The following is an 18,175-nucleotide window of genomic DNA, read 5'->3' as shown; positions in this document are numbered from 1 at the left end:
AAGAGCTGTCGTGTTTGGACTCGGTACCAACTAGGGATAGACAATTGATCCTGTCTCTCCCTAGACATGTTGAAACTTCATGCATTCGTCAAATGCAGAAAACAAGACATTGAAACACAAGCATAGTGTCTTCATCATGCAGAAGCTGCACAATACGACTTTCACTTCCCCTGACGCACATGTAAGCTGTACGGATATATAGCTCAAAGATTTGGTGAAAAAAATTCAAAATGCATGCCTTGTCCTCGTCCGAACATCCATCAAATTCCTCATTGCAGACTCAACAGACTCAACAACCTATCCTCTTTCAGTAAGTAGAAATTGGGCCTTTAGCCCATTAGAAGTAGCCCATTAGTGAGTGAACTTATGGGTGGAACTCGGGTGAGTTGGGTCGGGTTGAGACATAATCCGAGCCTAACCTGAGTTTCAAATGTTTCAAGTCCTTAAAATTTCGGGTTGAGGCCTAAACTCGAGTTTCAAATGTTTTGGGTTACCAAATCCTAGTTAGTCAAAATTTTCAGAATTTTTTGAAATTATTAAGGTAAAAAACATTTTTTTAGAATTATGAGATAAAAAAACATTGAAATTGAAATCTTCTAATAAAATCAAATGGATTTGATTGTTTGAAAGAAAAATTAACTTTGTTGATTATATTATTTTCTATAAAATAGAGATTTTCAACCTTATATTTTTTTATAAAAATAGAAGAAATAAAATATATACGTACATATATGTACACGGGCTCGGATTTTTCGGTTTTTTGGTATTCTAATCCGAGCCCAATCCAAAACCGAGTCGGATTTTGATTTTACAAAACCAATCCCAAACTACGGATTTGACATGTTATTCTAGGACCAATAAAAATCGGGTTTTAGTCCATCGGGCTTGGGCTAACCCGACCCAAGTTCCACCCCTAAGTGAACTACTCAAAGTCCCAAACTTTGGCTGATGGAAAAATGGCTTCGTCTTCTTCTTCTTCTTCTTCTTCTTCTTCAGAGCAGGACACAAGTCTAAAACGGTGGAGTTGGAAGGAACGTGTTTTCGTACCAACTCTCCTTGCAGGTCACATCACTTTTTATACATTTCCTATCAACACACATTTTTTTTTTTTTCTTTGTTTGAGTTCCATTTTGTTTTGATTCATTTTTATTTTTATTGTTATTATCAGGTGTTGTTGGTGGAGGAGTTGGTTTGATATCTAAACATAGAAAAACTCATGGCGTGGTTCACATGTCTGCTACTTATGCTACTAATTTATCCATTGTAACTGGTTGTTATTGTGGTATACTTCTCCCTCTAATGTCTTCTTATTTATTTGTTATTTCGCTTAGCGGTTTTGTGTTTAATCTGTTAGAATAAGTTTTGTTCATGATGGGAATGATATTGGGTTTGAAGGATGCTGAAAATGTCTATGCCTTTATGTAACATATAACACCCAACCTATTAAAGCATTTGATGCTAGGACAATGCTTTAGTACCCTTAGCCTTTTGAAGCCTAGCTCCCTTCTCGTAATCGATGCATTGATGGTAGTACAAATAATCTATTGATAGCTTTGTGAAGAGATGAAGGGAGCTAGAAGGTACTTGATCCATTCGATTGAGCAGCGGCCACGAACTGCGTTTTAGTTTGTGTATGTGTGCGTGATATATCGTGGTTCAAGCTATATTCACAATGAATTGGAAGTCAAGGGACAAGGAAACATAATATTTCTAACTGAATAAGCAGAGACCGACATTCTTACTTGTGTGTGTGAGGGTGGAGAAAGGAGGGGGGGGGGGGGGGGGGGTAGCTGATGCAACAACAGGACCATTGGCATACCATACCAAGTATTTGAGGGAAACTTTTTGTCATTGAAGATCACTAGAGACTATTTTAAGTATTGGCTTCTTGCTTATTGATGTGTCACAGCCACCCTATACCACAGTTGAGTTGCACGAGTATACAACCTATAAGTTGGATTAAGATGGGGTGGTATCATCTATGTGTGTGGTGCTAATTCATGACAGGTGAGTCACGGGGACTTTATTGGGTCACTGTCGGTTGAGTAGGCTGACATGAAAGTTAAATTTGGAAGCTTGATTCAGTGATAGGATAGTAGGTTAAGTAATTAGCTTTCCTGTGATCCAGTCCCTGGCAGATCGAGCGTTTGAGGAGTATTGGCATGTCAGTTAATACACGAAACATAATAAAGCTTTTGAGGGGATTAACTTTGAGGCGTGGGAGAACACAAAAGGTGTCAAGGAAGGACATGATGGAACGATTGAGAGTTCAGGTGCAAATGATCATATGGTTTCTCCAGAACAAAGATTGAATAAAGGACTAAAGGTAATACAAAAGTAGAAATAGATTAAAGGAGATCTTTACACCCAGGGTTTATGGTGGAGTGCAAAGGTGAAGCTGGAGGTAATATATATGTAACTGACAAGGATTTTTCATAACCATGAAAAATTGGGGGGGTGTTGTGAATGTGTGTTGCCTGGTTCTTCTCTTACATGTGGAAAAGTGGGCAACTTCTTCATTTATATTTAAGAGGTTACGCATCCATTCTGTTCACTGGTTATAAGATATGACAGAATATTTTGTATAGTATGGATTAAACATGCGTTTATTTCTTACATGCAACAGGAGCACGTGAGTTCGTAAGAGCAAGTCGAGCTTCAGGACCTGATGACCTTTTAAACTCTGCAATAGGCGGATTTGCTACTGGGGCACTTCTAGGCCGTCTTCAAGGTGAACTTCTTTGTTTTCTTTGTAATTTATTGTTATATTTGCTGTAAAAATATATTGATTTCATTTTTCTAAATGTTAATAGTTGAGTTGCCCTAATATTCTGTCATAATTTCACATAACATTGTTAGTAATTGATTTTTTTTCTGTAGTTCAAAGTTGCTAGCCTGGAAGATCTGTACTCTGTAGACAAAAAATGAGGTTATATCCAGCCTGGATACCTATTGTAATACTTAAAAGTTGGAACTTCACACTAACTTAAATGTAAATCAGCATTGTAGACAGACACTTAAACAGATCATTGGAATCTCAAACTTCATTATAGTTAAGACCTTTTATGTTTAATGCCTAACTCTGATGATCTGTCAAAAAATGAATGTGTGGGCAGATGTTTCTCAAAATCTTAATGTTGCAGCAGATTGGCCATTGGTATCTGACCTGTATGGCCCACATATTTTAGTTGACTACATAGCTGAGACATCTGGACCACCTTTCTCTGTGGTTCTTATGCTCGACATGAGAGTAATTTCTCTTAAAGGATCCTGGAGATCAAGTTCATGATTGACCAAATAGAAGTTTCTTTCATAGTTTATACGTTTTTCTGGAAATGATCTCCTTTGATCAGAGTGTCAACATTTGGCACAGATGTGCTTAGGTAGTGTGGGCATGACCTAAGCAATTTTAAAGAATTATGATCTACGTAAAACTCTAAGCTACTTCTCTGTATATATCGCAGGGGGTCAAATTGGTGCAATTAAATACTCAGTCATATTTGCCATTGTGGGTACTACCGTTGATTTCGCTGCTCTGCAATTGACATCTCACATACAGAAGTATAGAGAATCTATGGACGAGGAAAAGAAGAATTCAGAGCAGAAGACAAGTTGGTTCAGATTGCCCGAGTGGTCACCCATCCAGGTATTGGACGAGGAAGCCCTTGAGGCTAAACGTGCTCGCGAACAACAGTTACTCGCACAGACAACAATAGGCACTCTTGAGAAAACAGAATCTTGAAAACTCCTTGAGAAAAGGGAAATTGTAATTTTGATGTGTACTTTTCTCTCTGTTGTCAACCAACCCATATTGATTTACCTGGCTTCTGAAATAATGTAAATGGACTGTGGTTAGTTGGTAATTCCACCTGTTTCTCAAGAACTAAAATATGAAGCGCTTGCTTCACTTCCAGAGAGAGTCACAATTATCTTCAAACCTTGTATTCTCAGTACCAATACACATTTATCTTTTGCAGTCAAATTGTTTTCATTTGTATGTATATATGAAGAAGTCTTTTACTTTTTCAATATAAAATAAAAGAAGACACCAAGAAAACATAAAAATCTCAATATGCCAAAGTATGTCGTTTCTGTTTTATTGTTACCTAAAATCTCAATGAGATTATGATCCTAGTTTACATTCCTCCTTAGCAAAGGTAACTGTATTCTCTAAAACGTTAAACAAAAACCTATGGTTTGATTGAGCAAGGTTTCCTATTATCACTGTAACGAAATCAAACTGATGAGGGACAATAGCCAGGCATAGATAGTCGGGAAAAACTAAGAACGCTCGTGAAGTCACATCCAAATCTGCCCCTGGAAAGTGGAATGTGATGGTCGGTAGTATATTGTCATTACCCGCACTCGTACCCAGCTGACGCGAGTAGCACAAATCCATTCCATACATTGGTAGGAATGGCTGCTTTAGGGGTAAGAAGTACCATGCCAGAGCCATTTTCACAGAATCATAGGCCTCCTGTTCCATAAAAACTAAAGGGCTTCCACTGTCAAGGACAGTACCACCTTTACCATCACTTCTAATTCCAAATGTCCCAGGTGGGTAGTCAAGGGAGCAAGTCAACATAGTAGAAACTTTGATATACTGGTCCTTGGATCAATTGAGTAGTAAGTAGTTGTGCATCTGGTTTAAACTGAGCATCTGCGCCGAATCTTAAAAATGTACTACTTGCTGCTGGATTGTCTCTATAATGTGGTATGCAGTAAGACATGCGACCTAGACTACGAATAGGGCCTAGTTGGTTAAGCAACCCACGAGGTCCATTCCCCAATCCAAGGATTCCAGTTATTGGGTTGTTCTGTCCAAAATTGAATTGCTTTTGATCAAAGCCACAACCAAAGACTAGAGTAACAACTTCAGTGGCACCATTATCTGCATTGAATGTGAATCTTTCCCTGCTAACATAACCTTGTGATACGGCATTGCCCGCATAATTCCGTATATAGGAGCATTTGTTACCCTCACATTTCCCTGGATAGCACAATGGATGTCGGTTGCATGGGAGATTTTGGTAGGTTGATGACCGAGTATAGGGGTATAATGGATTATTTTGAGGAAAGCAATCTCTACAGTTTTCACACTGAGTCCATATAAGATCGCTGCCGGTGTCAATCATGACGTACATATTTTTGTAGGGGATTCCCGGATCAGTAAAGGTACCAATGCCGATAATAGTAATGTAGTAGGGGTATTTAAAACTCACTGGTGGACGTATCCACGTTGGCTCAGTATTCTCCGATCGATTAAGCAAGTTATGTTCTAAGACTGAAGCAACATGACTAATATAATCATTTGTTTGGTTGTGAAATCTCTGGAGTCTTTGTTTAAGTGTGAGATTACCTGGATAGAGAGGTGACTCTGGTGAATCCCTGTGAATGATTTTAAAACCGAATCCATTTTGCTCTGCAATCACCAACTGAAATAACAAGAAGCTTGAAAGAAATAGGTACAGAGAAAGGGAAGAAGCCATGTTTGCAACCATGTCTTCTGGAATGAAGATTGATAGACTTACATTGTGGGGGAAAGGCCTACTTATGGAGATTAGCACTGTGTGCTGAATAAAAATGGAAACTGTTCTGGATTATGTAAAACAATTAGTACATTTTCTTTGCAAGAGAAGCATTTTTAGTTTTCGATAGCAAGTTAATTATTTTGATTGAGGAAAATATCTGTACTTCCATGTATGATGATTGATGACTGAATACAAGTGAATGAAGATTTAAAAAGATGCTTGCGAATCAAATAACAACAGTTCACCAGTGAGCTGCATGTGGTGTGTCCATTTATGAGCAAGATTGTGTAAGGGGAAAAAGAGGCAAAAATAAGGATGCTTTGCGATTCTTACATGAATTCTGCTCCTCTTTGAATGGTTTCGTTTTTGTCATAAAATTTATAATGTCACAATGGATGGCAATCTAGCCAATTGTCTAAAGTGAAGGTTTTTCTAGCAACTTGAAGCTTTATTCTAACCTCATTAAACCGTTACAATGCGCAATCAAGGCGTGCTGTCCGTGCACATACAACTACAACAAACAGAATAAATTTGTGGACAGGCAACTGTTTGCTGTCTACAAGACATCAACTGCTGATTGGTAGACTAGCTGCCTGAAAAAACTATTTAACTGCCCCTAAAAGCTAACTATTTAGCTGCCCAAAAGTTAAACTGACCAATAAAAATGTGATGTTTGTGTACAAGTCTGTTTAATTCGTTCTCCTACAACAAAACATTTATTAATCCAAAATTTTGTATTCTTGAACACGTTTATAAACAATGTACTCATAGTTTTAATACATGCCTAAAACCACAACAGCTAATCTTACATCAAATATTCACACCTACATATATTTGGTATACACAGAGTGCTTATCCCCAGGTATATCTCGACATACATTCTCATTGCTCCACTGCTTCCACCAACCGACCAACGCATATTCAAAGCTCATAGGAAACGAGCAACCAAATAGGATTCACAATTCAGTCTACAAAATAATGCACAGATAACAGATAACCCCAAACATCTACCCTTGACAGTATAAAAGTCACCGTGAGCTCCCTGCCAACAAGGCATTGCTACTGGCGGAGCTTCCTCAACTCCCTATCTTTCTGAATCAAAGCCTGCACCACTTCCAGAGTAACACCCCCCACCGGCTCCTGAGGTTCTTCCTCCTCACCTGTTTCCTCACCACCTTTCGACATTTCTGCCTCTGCTTCGTCATACATATCCTCTCGGTCCTTTCTCAGTTCATCGTTCTCCTCTCTCAACCTGGCTATCTCATCCTGGAGAAGCCGAGTTTCGTCCGCCGCCGCCTCGGCGGATTCCTCCCCGACTTGCTCTCATGTATCGGTGTTGGCCATCTCCTCCTCAACCTCTTGAACCACCGCACCCCTTGGTCTCCCTACTCCTCTCCTAGTTACCGGCGCCATTTCTTAAACTTATCCTTCTTACCACTTGGTCGTGGGTTTGGTCCCTACAAACGGCGCCAAATGTGTGAACTGAAATCCTACTGTTTGAGTTCACAACCTAAGTCTCCTCCTTAATCTCCTCTCTTCTCTATTTTTCCTCACTTTTTGTCCCCTTTTTCTTTCTTCATCTTTTCTTTTTAGGGTTAACTAGTATTACCCCCCACTAGATGAGCCAATTAGAATATCCCCCCTCCCTCCCCTAGATGGGAAATTAGGGTCTTCCCCCTAAACACACGGTCAACTTGGTTTGACTGTTAACTTTCAAGTCAAACAATTAAAAATTACACAAATGCCCTCATTGTTTTCAAAAAGAAAATGTTCAATTTTAATTAGGTGGGGGCATTTATGTCATTTTCAGTTGTTTGACTTGAAAGTTAACGGTCAAACCAAGTTGACCGTGTGTTTAGAGGAGGAGACCTTAATTTCCCATCTAGTGGGGGGAAATCCTAATTGACTCATCTAGTTGGGGTAACACTAGTTCACCTTTCTTTTTATATCTCTTCACTTCTCCTCTCATCCGTCGATCCTCTTTCCTTTCCTGTGGCCCTTGGTTTTCCACGTACTCCTTCATACACCTCTCAGTTTAGGGTTCCGTAGTTATGTTCATATACAGCCCGAGGCATTCTTCTTCCCTTGCATCCATGCCTCGTCATGCGCGTGCTTCACGTCCGGGGATATGATATCCTACAATACGCTGTCGGTTATTTACTATTCCACACTCGGCAAATTCGACATGTAATCCTCTAGTACATGAAATAGGGTGATACATTAGACTTACTAGCATTATGCACGTGCTACACACGTCTTAACAATACTTACGAAGTTATAATTGGGAAGTAAACCTACGCAACAAGATAAAAACTGTTTGAAACCCAAAAAAACCAACACTGATTTTTTTTTTATCATTCAGGTTCTAGAAATATTCAGTGCATGCCTCTTTGATCCCCCTCTCAAACTCAGGTTTTAAACGTCTGACAATACATTGCATCAGACAAGCAGCAACATCGCCTAATGCACATATGGTGTGCCTCTCAATTTGCTTAGTCAATCTTTCAATGATCATCCATAGTCATCCTATCCCCTCTATGCAAGGTGTGCATTGCTCACAACTCTCATGCTTGTAAAAATATGAAAGACCTGCAATTGCATATACAACACCTGTAAAAATAAGAAACCCTTGTTTTAACAATCTGAATTGAAATAAATATAAACTACAGAAATGGTACAAAACATAACATCCTCCTTTTGAATGAAGTCCAGAGAATGTATGTAGAAGAAGAGAACATGGAAATAATGGAAGACATGACTTCATATAAAAGATTAGATAGAGATGTGACATAAAACTCGGAGGTAGCTTCTTCAAAATTCAGACCTCACCTTTCAAGGATGTAATAAAATGGTTCACACAAAAAAATGCCATGAAACTCACTGCGATATCAAGTAAAAGCTAATGTAAACAATTCGGAGAACATGGAAATGGATTTTAGACTCTCTAAGAGTGACTATGAGCTTGTGAGTATTAAGCTGCAAGTAGAATTAACTTAACATCACACACAAACTATGAAAAGAAAACTGAATGTGAGCAAAAAGGTGATTTAACAATCAAACTTCTTATATTCTATTTTAAGTATGTTTGGCAACTGAGAGAATGAATAGAGAAAACAACATGATGAAAATAATGGAACACATGGCTTCATATAAAGTTTTGAAGTTTAGAAAGAATATTACCATCAAGTCTATGAAAATTGAATCTTCTGAAGAGAGCTTCTGAAGAGAGTCAGCAGAAATGAGGTCCTCATCCAATTTGTAAGTATTGTGCCTGGTTCCATTAGCAAGTAGATTATATAATGTAAGCTACAGAACATCTTTTTTTTTCACAACATATTGGCTTAGGTACTATGAGTAGTTTAATTATAATTAAAAAATAAAAGAAAAGAAAGAAAAGAATTTCAAGATAATATAATCCGAGAGCAGCATAATCATCTCAATATCTTCTAAACACAAACTTAAGAGATAGGTTACAAACTTGATCTTTCGTATGCTGAGTTCTCAAAGAGGTCACAAATAAAAGCAAAAAACTCCACCTTTTCATCACAACAAAGAGAATAGTATTAACAACTGCAAGCACAAATATTACAAATATGTGCTGGATGAAAACCTCGATTACCTAGAAAAAGCTATGAGAAATCAAGTTGGTATTTCAGCTTCTATCAATAAAGCGGTATATAATAAACAGAGACCAGTTGATCCCGCCATATGTTATGTGTATCTATCATAGAGTTGACCATGCTCAAACACATGATCTGACAGATAAGTCCCCACATGAGGCAGTGTCTGTCCCATGAGATTTGTGCACAGTTAAAGCAAATCTCAAGCGTATTGGGAACTGTTTTCTAGTGAAGTCAAATGGAAGCTTGAGATCTTCTGACGGCTTCGATGGAATTCGATGAAGAAAAGCAGGTTTGCCAACACGACTTCCAGTTAGAATTTAAGCATAAATGACATTTCTTCGAAATCCCGGACAAAGAAGTTTGGTTTCGCTTCATAGACCATTGGTTGGGTCGATAATTCTGAGAAGTATAAGTGGGGCTCCTAGTTTCAGTGTCAATTTGTGTGGGGCTAAACCACCCGGAGATATGGAGTCTAAGAACATTTGTAACTGTCGTGTGAGGCTAAACAATGACATTTTGAACATTTGTAACTGTCGTGGGATGGCCATATAGCCGTGCATTAGCTGGGAAAGGAGGCTTGAGCCTTGGTTTCCAATGTTTCCCTCCGAGAATCCCCAACAACACAGTCTCCTCAACGCCAATGTAAGCACCAGCACCATAATGGACATGAACATCCATATGCATTCTTCCCCAAAAGGCCACCTTCTTAAGCTTCTTTCCTGGCCATCCCAAATTAAAAAAATGTGTCAGAAATGGGATCTGGGTCAGTGAATGAAGCAAAAAATATTGGAAGTTCACTAACATCCACAAAAATAAAAACTAAAAATTATTTTTCTTAAACATCTTGACAGTTCAATACTATTTAATCCTAAAAATGCAATAGGGAAATGTCAGGAAATTGACTGAGCTATAGGACATCAACTTAATAGAAGCGCACAATAACTAAGAAAATCACTATGTTGTTCGCCAGAGTTCGGGGTGATAGTGAAACAAACGCAATATCAATGCTCAAGTATAATTAAGTTCAATTATATTCGAGATTTCACTTCAAGACTACAATTTTTATTAAGAGTTGTCCATGATGGGCAAGAGAATGCATCCAATTAAATTAGTTAAAATAATAATTAAGCAATAATAATTAAGCAAATAGTCACATACGTAAATCAATCATTGAGCAAGTATAAAAAAAAAAAAAAAAAAAAAAACCCTTGAGAACAGTTGACGTAGTAGAAACAACTATACAGACAGATTCACGCTGCTAAGCATCAGAGTTTCATCTGCACCAAAGTTTGTAATTAGTGGTGCCCAAAATCATATTATCCAAAATAAAAATTAGTTTCTATTGCATTTATATATTAGCAATGTCACTTTCACAAATGCTACTTTGGTATGAGAATCTTTCTTAGTTTAGCGAGACAAAAAAAAAATCTATCTTCCTTCCATTATGAATCTTCTTAGATTTATGAACCTAAGTCTCTATAACAACTCCCACATGCTTTACCATCTAAGCCTACTCACACCTTGCCAGCTGGAAGATTCACTTCTTTATATTTTAAATCCCACTCATGAAACTTCAAAGTTTGAGTTTTTTACAATAACGACAATAACATCATTCCTACAAAGAGATTGAAAAGCCCTCTTACTAAATGAGCATACCAAACTAAGCTACCCCCAGAACAATGTTGTATTATTATAAATGAAAAACCGGAAAATAATAACCTATTTGGCCAATTCATCATAATTCAAAACCAAAACTTGCCATATCTAGTTCAGTGTATTAGATTCCTAACTATTCCCGCTTACCTTTCATAATACCAGGTCCTTTTAACCATAGCTCACCACTATTGCATGGACGCATATAGGAACCAGAGTTCCAATTCACAACTTCATCCTACATGTTTGGCACCAAAAGTCCCATTGACATATACTTCATAAATTTTCCATTATTCAAGCCACGTGCTCCTACTGCAGTGGACTCAGACATGCCATAGCTGATAGCCCTAAAGAAAAAAAACAAAATGATATAGTATTAGACTGTCTTATAAATTTCAATAAAATTGTCAAATGGTTTTAGATTTCACTTCTGAACTAAAAGGGGTTAAGAAGAAAAACTAGTGTAACCAAATACATCGTTACACTCCCATCTGAAGATTAACTTGTACTAAACGAATGACATCAAAGTAATTAATAGAAAATATTTAATTCTAAGGTAAATTCATGCGGACCATTTAAGAATTATATCTAATTACAAAATCCTAAACTCATGGTTTCGCAAATCTTACTCTATAGCAATGGAACATGATTTTAAATCTCCACATTATAGCATATATACACATACATGACAAAATACTGGAAACTGTCATCAAAGCAATATGCAGCTAATATTGTATTGTGAATCCAAACTATCAAAAAGTTGTTCCCCCGGCAAAAAAATAGTTAAATATTCAAGTTCACCCTTAACTGTTACTACATATTCAGTACTTTAATTAGAACTGAAGATAGAAAACTCTTCCAGCTTATCAAACATAAATAATAAAGGAAATGAAAATGACTATAAGGAGGCAACCAACCTGAAGCTGAAATGCAGAATCATTGCCACCCCCACATTCTAAACTTGAGTCTTCAGTAGCTTTCTCAGGAAGAGAACTTGGAGACATTTGCTCTAGCACACGGGTTACATCATTCACTCCAATTGCAAATTGTTGTTGCATGGAAAAATTTCCAGGTTGTGAATCAAATAATTTTTGACAATATCCAAAACGGAACAAAATTGTTTGATTCAGTAGATCATATTAATTCCAGTAGGCGCAAGGGCGGATATGTGATTCCACTAAGAAACACCAATTAATCATAGGATTATAAATGAAAAATCCACTAAATAAAAAATCACTTCTAATGGACTTATCAATGAGGATTATTTAGAATATCACTTCTCTCGTTTAATAAGTTTTATACCTTGATCCACACTTTTTCAGGCAATCCTACCTTTGAGATCTTAGCTAACTCTATCTCTCTGTTGAACAAAATCAAGCATCAACCTCAGTACATAGTAATTACGGAAGACCTTTAATAGTTAAATGTTACCTTACCTAGTTATAACATATATATGCATACATGACAAAAAATAGTGTGTGTTTTTACGTACATATTATTCCTTTAACATTTTAAAGGTTTCCTTAGTTCACTGAGTTAAGAACCAATTCATTGTGCACTTATTAAATTTAAAAAACTGAGAAGCAATCAGCCCAAAAACATAATGAAAGAGTATATTGTGCACTCATTAAATCGTAAATGGAGACAATAATGGTTTCAAAATTAAACCAAATTTAAACGTGTGAAATTGTGTTCTCATCGCTTTACTAAATTAAATTATCTATGCAACTGTAACAAATAAAAATCCTGAAGAACAAAGTCGAAAATTTAATGATGATTTCAACATTTTTCTTCTTACTGTCATATTGTAAGATTAAGAAGAGAGAGAAAAATCGATAACTGTTGAGAAGTTTTGTCAAGTGATCGACCCCCCATAGTTTTTTTTTCTATCCGTGTGAATTGACGATTTTGCCCCCACAATAGAGAATGAAAAGACAAAAATACCCCTGTGACGTATGTGAAAATTACTGTTCATCGACCCCCATATTTTTCAAAGATAGTAAAATATGCTCATTTAGATTCAGTGGGCATGATATGGGATCCTTGGCTCCTTGCCTCCGGCTGTATTCCTCATTTCCTCTAGTCAGTACACGGTTTGTCAAGCGGTAAGAAAGAAACAAGCCAGCTGAGCATTGGCAATCTAGTGAATGTCCTCACACAAAGTATTTAATATCTAGAGCACGAATTAGGAGAACCAGAAATCTATATATGTATTAAGGAAAATCTTCATATTGACATCATTAGTTCAGTTTCTGTGTTTTCCAAGTCTAGCACTTTAAGGGTAGGTTTACCACAATCTGCAATTCCAAAATAAACTCCAACAAGCTAAAGCCGAGATAAATTAATAATGTACATGCCTACTTTGCTGATTTGATCTCGATTTTACATTGTCGAACAGGGGAAAATTTTCTATCCTTTACTCCATATCCATTAAATCCACCTGCATTTAAAATATATATAAAAAAAATATAAAAAAGAGTATAACCAAGTAGTATGGGCTCAAGCTAGTACTGGATGAGTGAATGGTACCTTCTTTTAGTTTTTCTTCTTTTAGTGAAGGGTTTTTTTGTGGTAATTAAATTAGATTAGAAGAGTGAACTCCGTTACGAGCTTCATTCTCAATTAATGATTTTTCCTGTTTTGAACTCCTAGACTTTTTAATGAGGTACAAGAAATCGAGTAGTATAAATCATTAACAACCACCTAGGAATATGACCTTGGACTCTTCATTCTTTTTATTTTCATAGGGACATTTAACTTTTATATGGAAAAGACTAAACCAATCAACAAGAAATGGTTTAACACATGCTTATGGATTAAACGATTTGACCATAAACGTGTTTTATTTGTTTAAGTTGGTTGCTTAAGAACAAGTTGAACTTCGACGTGGATTCTGTTATAAAAACATTACTAAGTTTTTAATATGTATGAAGGGGATGGTTATACTAACTCCACCTTATAGTGATTCCAAAGTTACTCTACTTCTAATAGTGGACTTATAAGATGAATTGAGAGCTAATTTTTTGTGGAGATATACATAATATGATGAAGATTGCCCCCACAAAAAAACCATATTAATTGAATATGTTTAACCTTGTCAAAAGTTATACCAAAATTAATCAAATATGGGCCGTTGGATAATTTCAAAACATTATAAATGATATTTAACGAGGTTGTACATCTTCAAATGAATTGATTTTTTATAAGGATAATCTCTATTATGTAGAGAACATCTCCACCAAAAATTAGCTTCTAATTCATTGTATTTAGTGGTGGAGTTTTTTTGGAGTAACTTTAAGTGGAGTTCATATAACCATCCCCATGTATGAAACATGTATTTTGGTTGGTTGGAACCCGTGACCTTTTCACTTTATTACTCTTAAGTGTGGGACTAGGACTTTAGTCCCAGATTGGATAAAGAACTTGAGGTTCTTATGTTTATATGGCTTATGACTTTGCATATGTGTAGTGTTGTAGAGAGATAATAGGGTGCTCACGTGCCCACAATGCCATATGGGGTTGGATCCTCCTAAACCCGAGAGCTCTAGAAAACCTTAATGCATAGGGGTTGCAAATCCATCCAATTGGGCATCATCACGTGGGTGCGGGAATGGGCTTGTTTTTGCAAAACTGGTTTTTGGGTTTTTGGGTTTTTTTTTTCTTTCTTGCATTAACTGATTTGAAATAGACAAATAGTCCACCACGTTTCTCCTCAACACATGATCACAACTGCGTGATTAGTGGATCTTCCATGTTCGTCTTTATCCTCTATAAGACCAATCGAAATGCACAAAACAAAAATACAACACAAATATACTATTTTCTTCTTTGTTCAATATATAGTTTTATTTATGCTAGAGTACATCTGATATTTCATAACTCGTTTGAGTGTTGTCTTGTGGGATCATTGGTCGTTGAATTCTAGGAGGCGCGTGCCTGAGGCCGTCAGCGTTGATAAGCACCCAAAACTGTAATATAAATCTCGTAGAGACATAACATTTTAGTTAATTATGTGTTTAATAAATGTAAATTAATTATCCTTTTGGATTTTTACATGTTTAGGCATTCAAACGACAAAATACAAGCAAAGCCTGCATTTTAGCATGAAAATCCCGTATGAATAGTGTTTGATGAAGCTCAAAAATGCCTAACTAAAGCTCATGTACTCGACACCTATCATTTCGGATCAAATCAAGACAACGGTGCAGAAAAGCCATGAAACTTCTGATGATAATATCTCCTGATTCTGGACTTAGAATTCGGCATGTAAACTGTTAAAATGATCAACGCGGCGAGCTTTACGCAAAGACGTAAAGTTGTAAAAAGTCAATATGATCCACATAGACCCATCACTAGTCAAGGTACATGGGCCCACCATAGATACTTATGCTCCATAATTGAGCACTAATTGATGTCAAATCAAATAGTGTATTTATTAGTATTAAATGTAATAAGTGGAAATACTATTTGTTTTTTTTTAAAAAAAACCAAATGGATGAGAGCAATGATGATTTGCACTTATTCATTCAACTTGTTTTTATTTTAATCATTCATTCCATTAGAAAAATTGTAAATGGAATGAATGATACGTAAGATACATTCATTCTATGCTTTGTAAGTAGAAAGCTTGGAGAGCTCTAATGGAGTCTCTCCATAGTTTAGAGTAGGAATAATAAATTTTCTCTTTTTAATCTTGTTTTTTTTCCCCTTCTTCTTCTTCTTTTATGTTTTTAGTTAGTAGCTTGTATAATCCTAGGATTATGAGCTAAACCCTCCTTTGTGGAGGGTTAATGAAGCTCAAGTGAGGATTTGCTCAAGCTTTAACAAGCTTGATATATCATATCATCTCCAAAAGAGTTGATGTGATAACAAGCTAGGACTTGTTAGAATCTTTTAGAGATAGAGTTTCTAGTACATCCTCATGCTAGTAGATCCTCTTAGAGATAAGGGAGATCTATTAGGGATCAATCTCTACTGTGATCTTGAGTTTGTCTATGAACTCAAGATTACATAAAGATGCAAATTAAAAGGCTGAAATTATTAGTAAGTTTAATTTTTATATGAGTGGAGTTAATTCTCCACACCTCTCTCTCTCTCTCTCTCTCAATCTTCTTGTAAGTAGTAAATTTGAGTTTATGTGTTGTGAATTTAGTTATAAAGTATTCAAGAACAGTAAAATCACAAAGCAAATCAGTATCAAATCCTTCTCTCTAAAGATTTCTTGTGACTTGATAAGTGAATGAAGTTGTGAACACGTGCGCTAAAGCTCTAGGTGATAAGCACCCAAAAGTGTATTATGAAACCCCATTGAGACATATAAATTTGGTTAATTATGTGTTTAATAATCATGAAATAAATATGTTTTTATACTTTTGCAGGTATTTGCAGTAAATATGGAAATATTGGTTAAACCTGATATAAAGACACGAGGAACGGTATATAACAATTCTCCCAAATCCAATACGTAAGCATCAAACTTCCAAAGCTCCTACCTCTCGAACCCGGGACTTTGCGACAAGAGAGATGCTCGACAATCGGATGAACTCTACCATACGATAAACGGAAGTTGTAACACCGCCCAAAAATACCGGACCGCCATCGATCGGGATGGACCCACTATGCGGGGCACAAGATTGGATGAGTCATCAATCATGGAGCATGTCAAGACAAAGATAACAAATTATTGGTGCAAAGTTGACACCTTGCATGTAATAAATTAGATTAGGTGTTAATAGTGAGAAAAAGGCAAGGTGTCACTTTGTTTTAATGTGGTGGATAAAAATGAATCAATGTGGTTTGATAATTCACGTGGGAGGAAATGAGATTTCTCTCAAATGGAGAAGAAATTAGACAAGGGTCCATTTACTCCCTTGACTTATTTTCCTCACATGGCATTATTTTAGTTCCTTAGTGAAAAAAAATCATAAGTTAGTTTTTAGTTTTTATAAGAGAAAGCTTGTAATAGTTTTAATGGAGGAAACACTTGTTTTCTTCTAGAAAATAAATAGAAGTGAGTTTAAAGCTTGTAATAGTTTTAATGGAGGAAACACTTGTTTTCTTCTAGAAAATAAATAGAAGTGAGTTTGATTGTTTATCTTTCTCTTCTCTCTCTCTCTCTTTTGTGTTTTTCTTAGTTTATAAATCCTTGTCCCAAGGATCATGAGCTAACTTCCCCTTTGGGGAGTTAATCCAACTCATGTGAGGGTAAATCAATTGTTGTTGGGTTGGTAGGTTTAGGAAGAACAACTAACTCTACATCCTATCCCAAAATGATAGTTGGTGTAGAGTTTAGTTAGGAATCAAGCAATGAGCTTAGAGATAAGTCATTGTTTGGTTTCACTTGCTAGCATGTATGAGCTCTTTAGTGAGTCATGCATGCTAGGGATCAAATCTATTTTTCCGTTAGGGACTTGTCTATGAGTCTAGGAAGAATCAAAACTTTTTTCAATCAACAACTAATGATAGTTTCACATGAGGAGGATTAACTCTCCACCTTCTCTTTCAAATCTCTATTTCGGTATTAACTGCATTTTTTCAATGTTAATGTTTTTCTTAATGTTTGTGTAGGAAGGAAAAATCTAGCATTTATATTATAACCTTACTCCTTAGTTCCCTTTATTGTAACATCTAATTTGTAGTTGTTCTAAGCTTTAGTTTAGTTCGAATCTTTATTCCAACTCTACGAAACGAAGATCGTGAGTAAGGAACCTTGAGTGCTTTTGCATCAATTTAGAGAGTTCAAAACTCTAAGTAGTAGTAAAGAGCATATATCACTAGGCATTGGATGAAACCCTTGCTCTAGCTCAACTCCATTGATTTGAGAGCAAGGTACTTGAAAACATAACTGTGAGATTTATCAAGCGTCAATACCGGCGACAATTTCACCTTCAGGACATTGTGAGATTTCACAAGCCTCGACTGTTCGTTGCTGCCGCTCTAATTATTAGTTCTTTATATGTTATTGTTGCTGGACATGATGTAACACAATATTAAATTTCCTACAATCTGAAGGTAAAATTTGTTACTCTTTTACTTAGTTACTAATCGATGGAAAAGCATTGTAAGTTGTCTGTTAAGCCTGAAACTTTCGATGGAAAGAATTTCAAGCGTTGGAAGATGAAAATGAAGTTTTATTTGGCTACCTTGAAACTTGTTGAATGGACTACTGATAGTAGACCTATTCCTGCTGAAAATGAACATGAGCCTGCACGTTCTAATGGACTTGAAAAATGGGATAAGAAAGACTACTTATGTTGTAATTATATGCTTGATTGCTTAACTCCTGAGTTGTATGATGTTTATGTTGTATGTGCTACTGCTAAAGAATTATGGGATGCTTTAGATAAGAAATATGCAACTGAGGATGCT

The 18,175-nt window shown here is 36.3% G+C and overlaps 2 protein-coding genes and 2 long non-coding RNA genes across 4 annotated transcripts; 2 read left to right on the top strand and 2 right to left on the bottom strand.

Annotated features, from left to right (window-relative positions):
- The first annotated feature begins 900 nt into the window (after positions 1-900).
- Positions 901-3,982, top strand: LOC147506851 (Mitochondrial import inner membrane translocase subunit Tim17/Tim22/Tim23 family protein). The gene is made up of 4 exons (XM_086558883.1): positions 901-1,062; positions 1,169-1,282; positions 2,627-2,731; positions 3,465-3,982. Exons 1-4 carry the CDS (start codon positions 957-959, stop codon positions 3,740-3,742), a joined length of 603 nt encoding a protein of 200 aa, XP_086415009.1. The 5' UTR covers positions 901-956; the 3' UTR covers positions 3,743-3,982.
- Positions 3,983-4,565: 583 nt separating this feature from the next.
- LOC147506850 (aspartic proteinase nepenthesin-2-like) lies at positions 4,566-5,501 on the bottom strand. Its single transcript, XM_086605849.1, has one exon. The coding sequence runs from the start codon at positions 5,499-5,501 to the stop codon at positions 4,566-4,568; it is 936 nt and encodes a 311-aa protein (XP_086461975.1).
- A 2,344-nt stretch (positions 5,502-7,845) lies between these two features.
- On the bottom strand, positions 7,846-12,563 carry LOC147506849 (uncharacterized). The gene is made up of 6 exons (XR_015220852.1): positions 11,725-12,563; positions 10,958-11,154; positions 9,151-9,873; positions 9,010-9,067; positions 8,712-8,802; positions 7,846-8,141 (listed from the first exon to the last, which is right to left on the bottom strand). It is a non-coding gene; the product is annotated as an uncharacterized LOC147506849 (long non-coding RNA).
- A 2,764-nt stretch (positions 12,564-15,327) lies between these two features.
- LOC147506848 (uncharacterized) lies at positions 15,328-17,948 on the top strand. The gene is made up of 2 exons (XR_015193995.1): positions 15,328-16,079; positions 17,585-17,948. It is a non-coding gene; the product is annotated as an uncharacterized LOC147506848 (long non-coding RNA).
- Positions 17,949-18,175: the final 227 nt, after the last annotated feature.

Source organism: Coptis chinensis, chromosome 4 (assembly GCF_015680905.1).
Source record: "Coptis chinensis isolate HL-2020 chromosome 4, ASM1568090v1, whole genome shotgun sequence".
Taxonomy (NCBI): Eukaryota; Viridiplantae; Streptophyta; class Magnoliopsida; order Ranunculales; family Ranunculaceae; genus Coptis; species Coptis chinensis.
The sequence above is the reverse complement of the archived record's forward strand: the minus strand, read 5'-3'. Positions and strand labels throughout refer to the sequence as shown.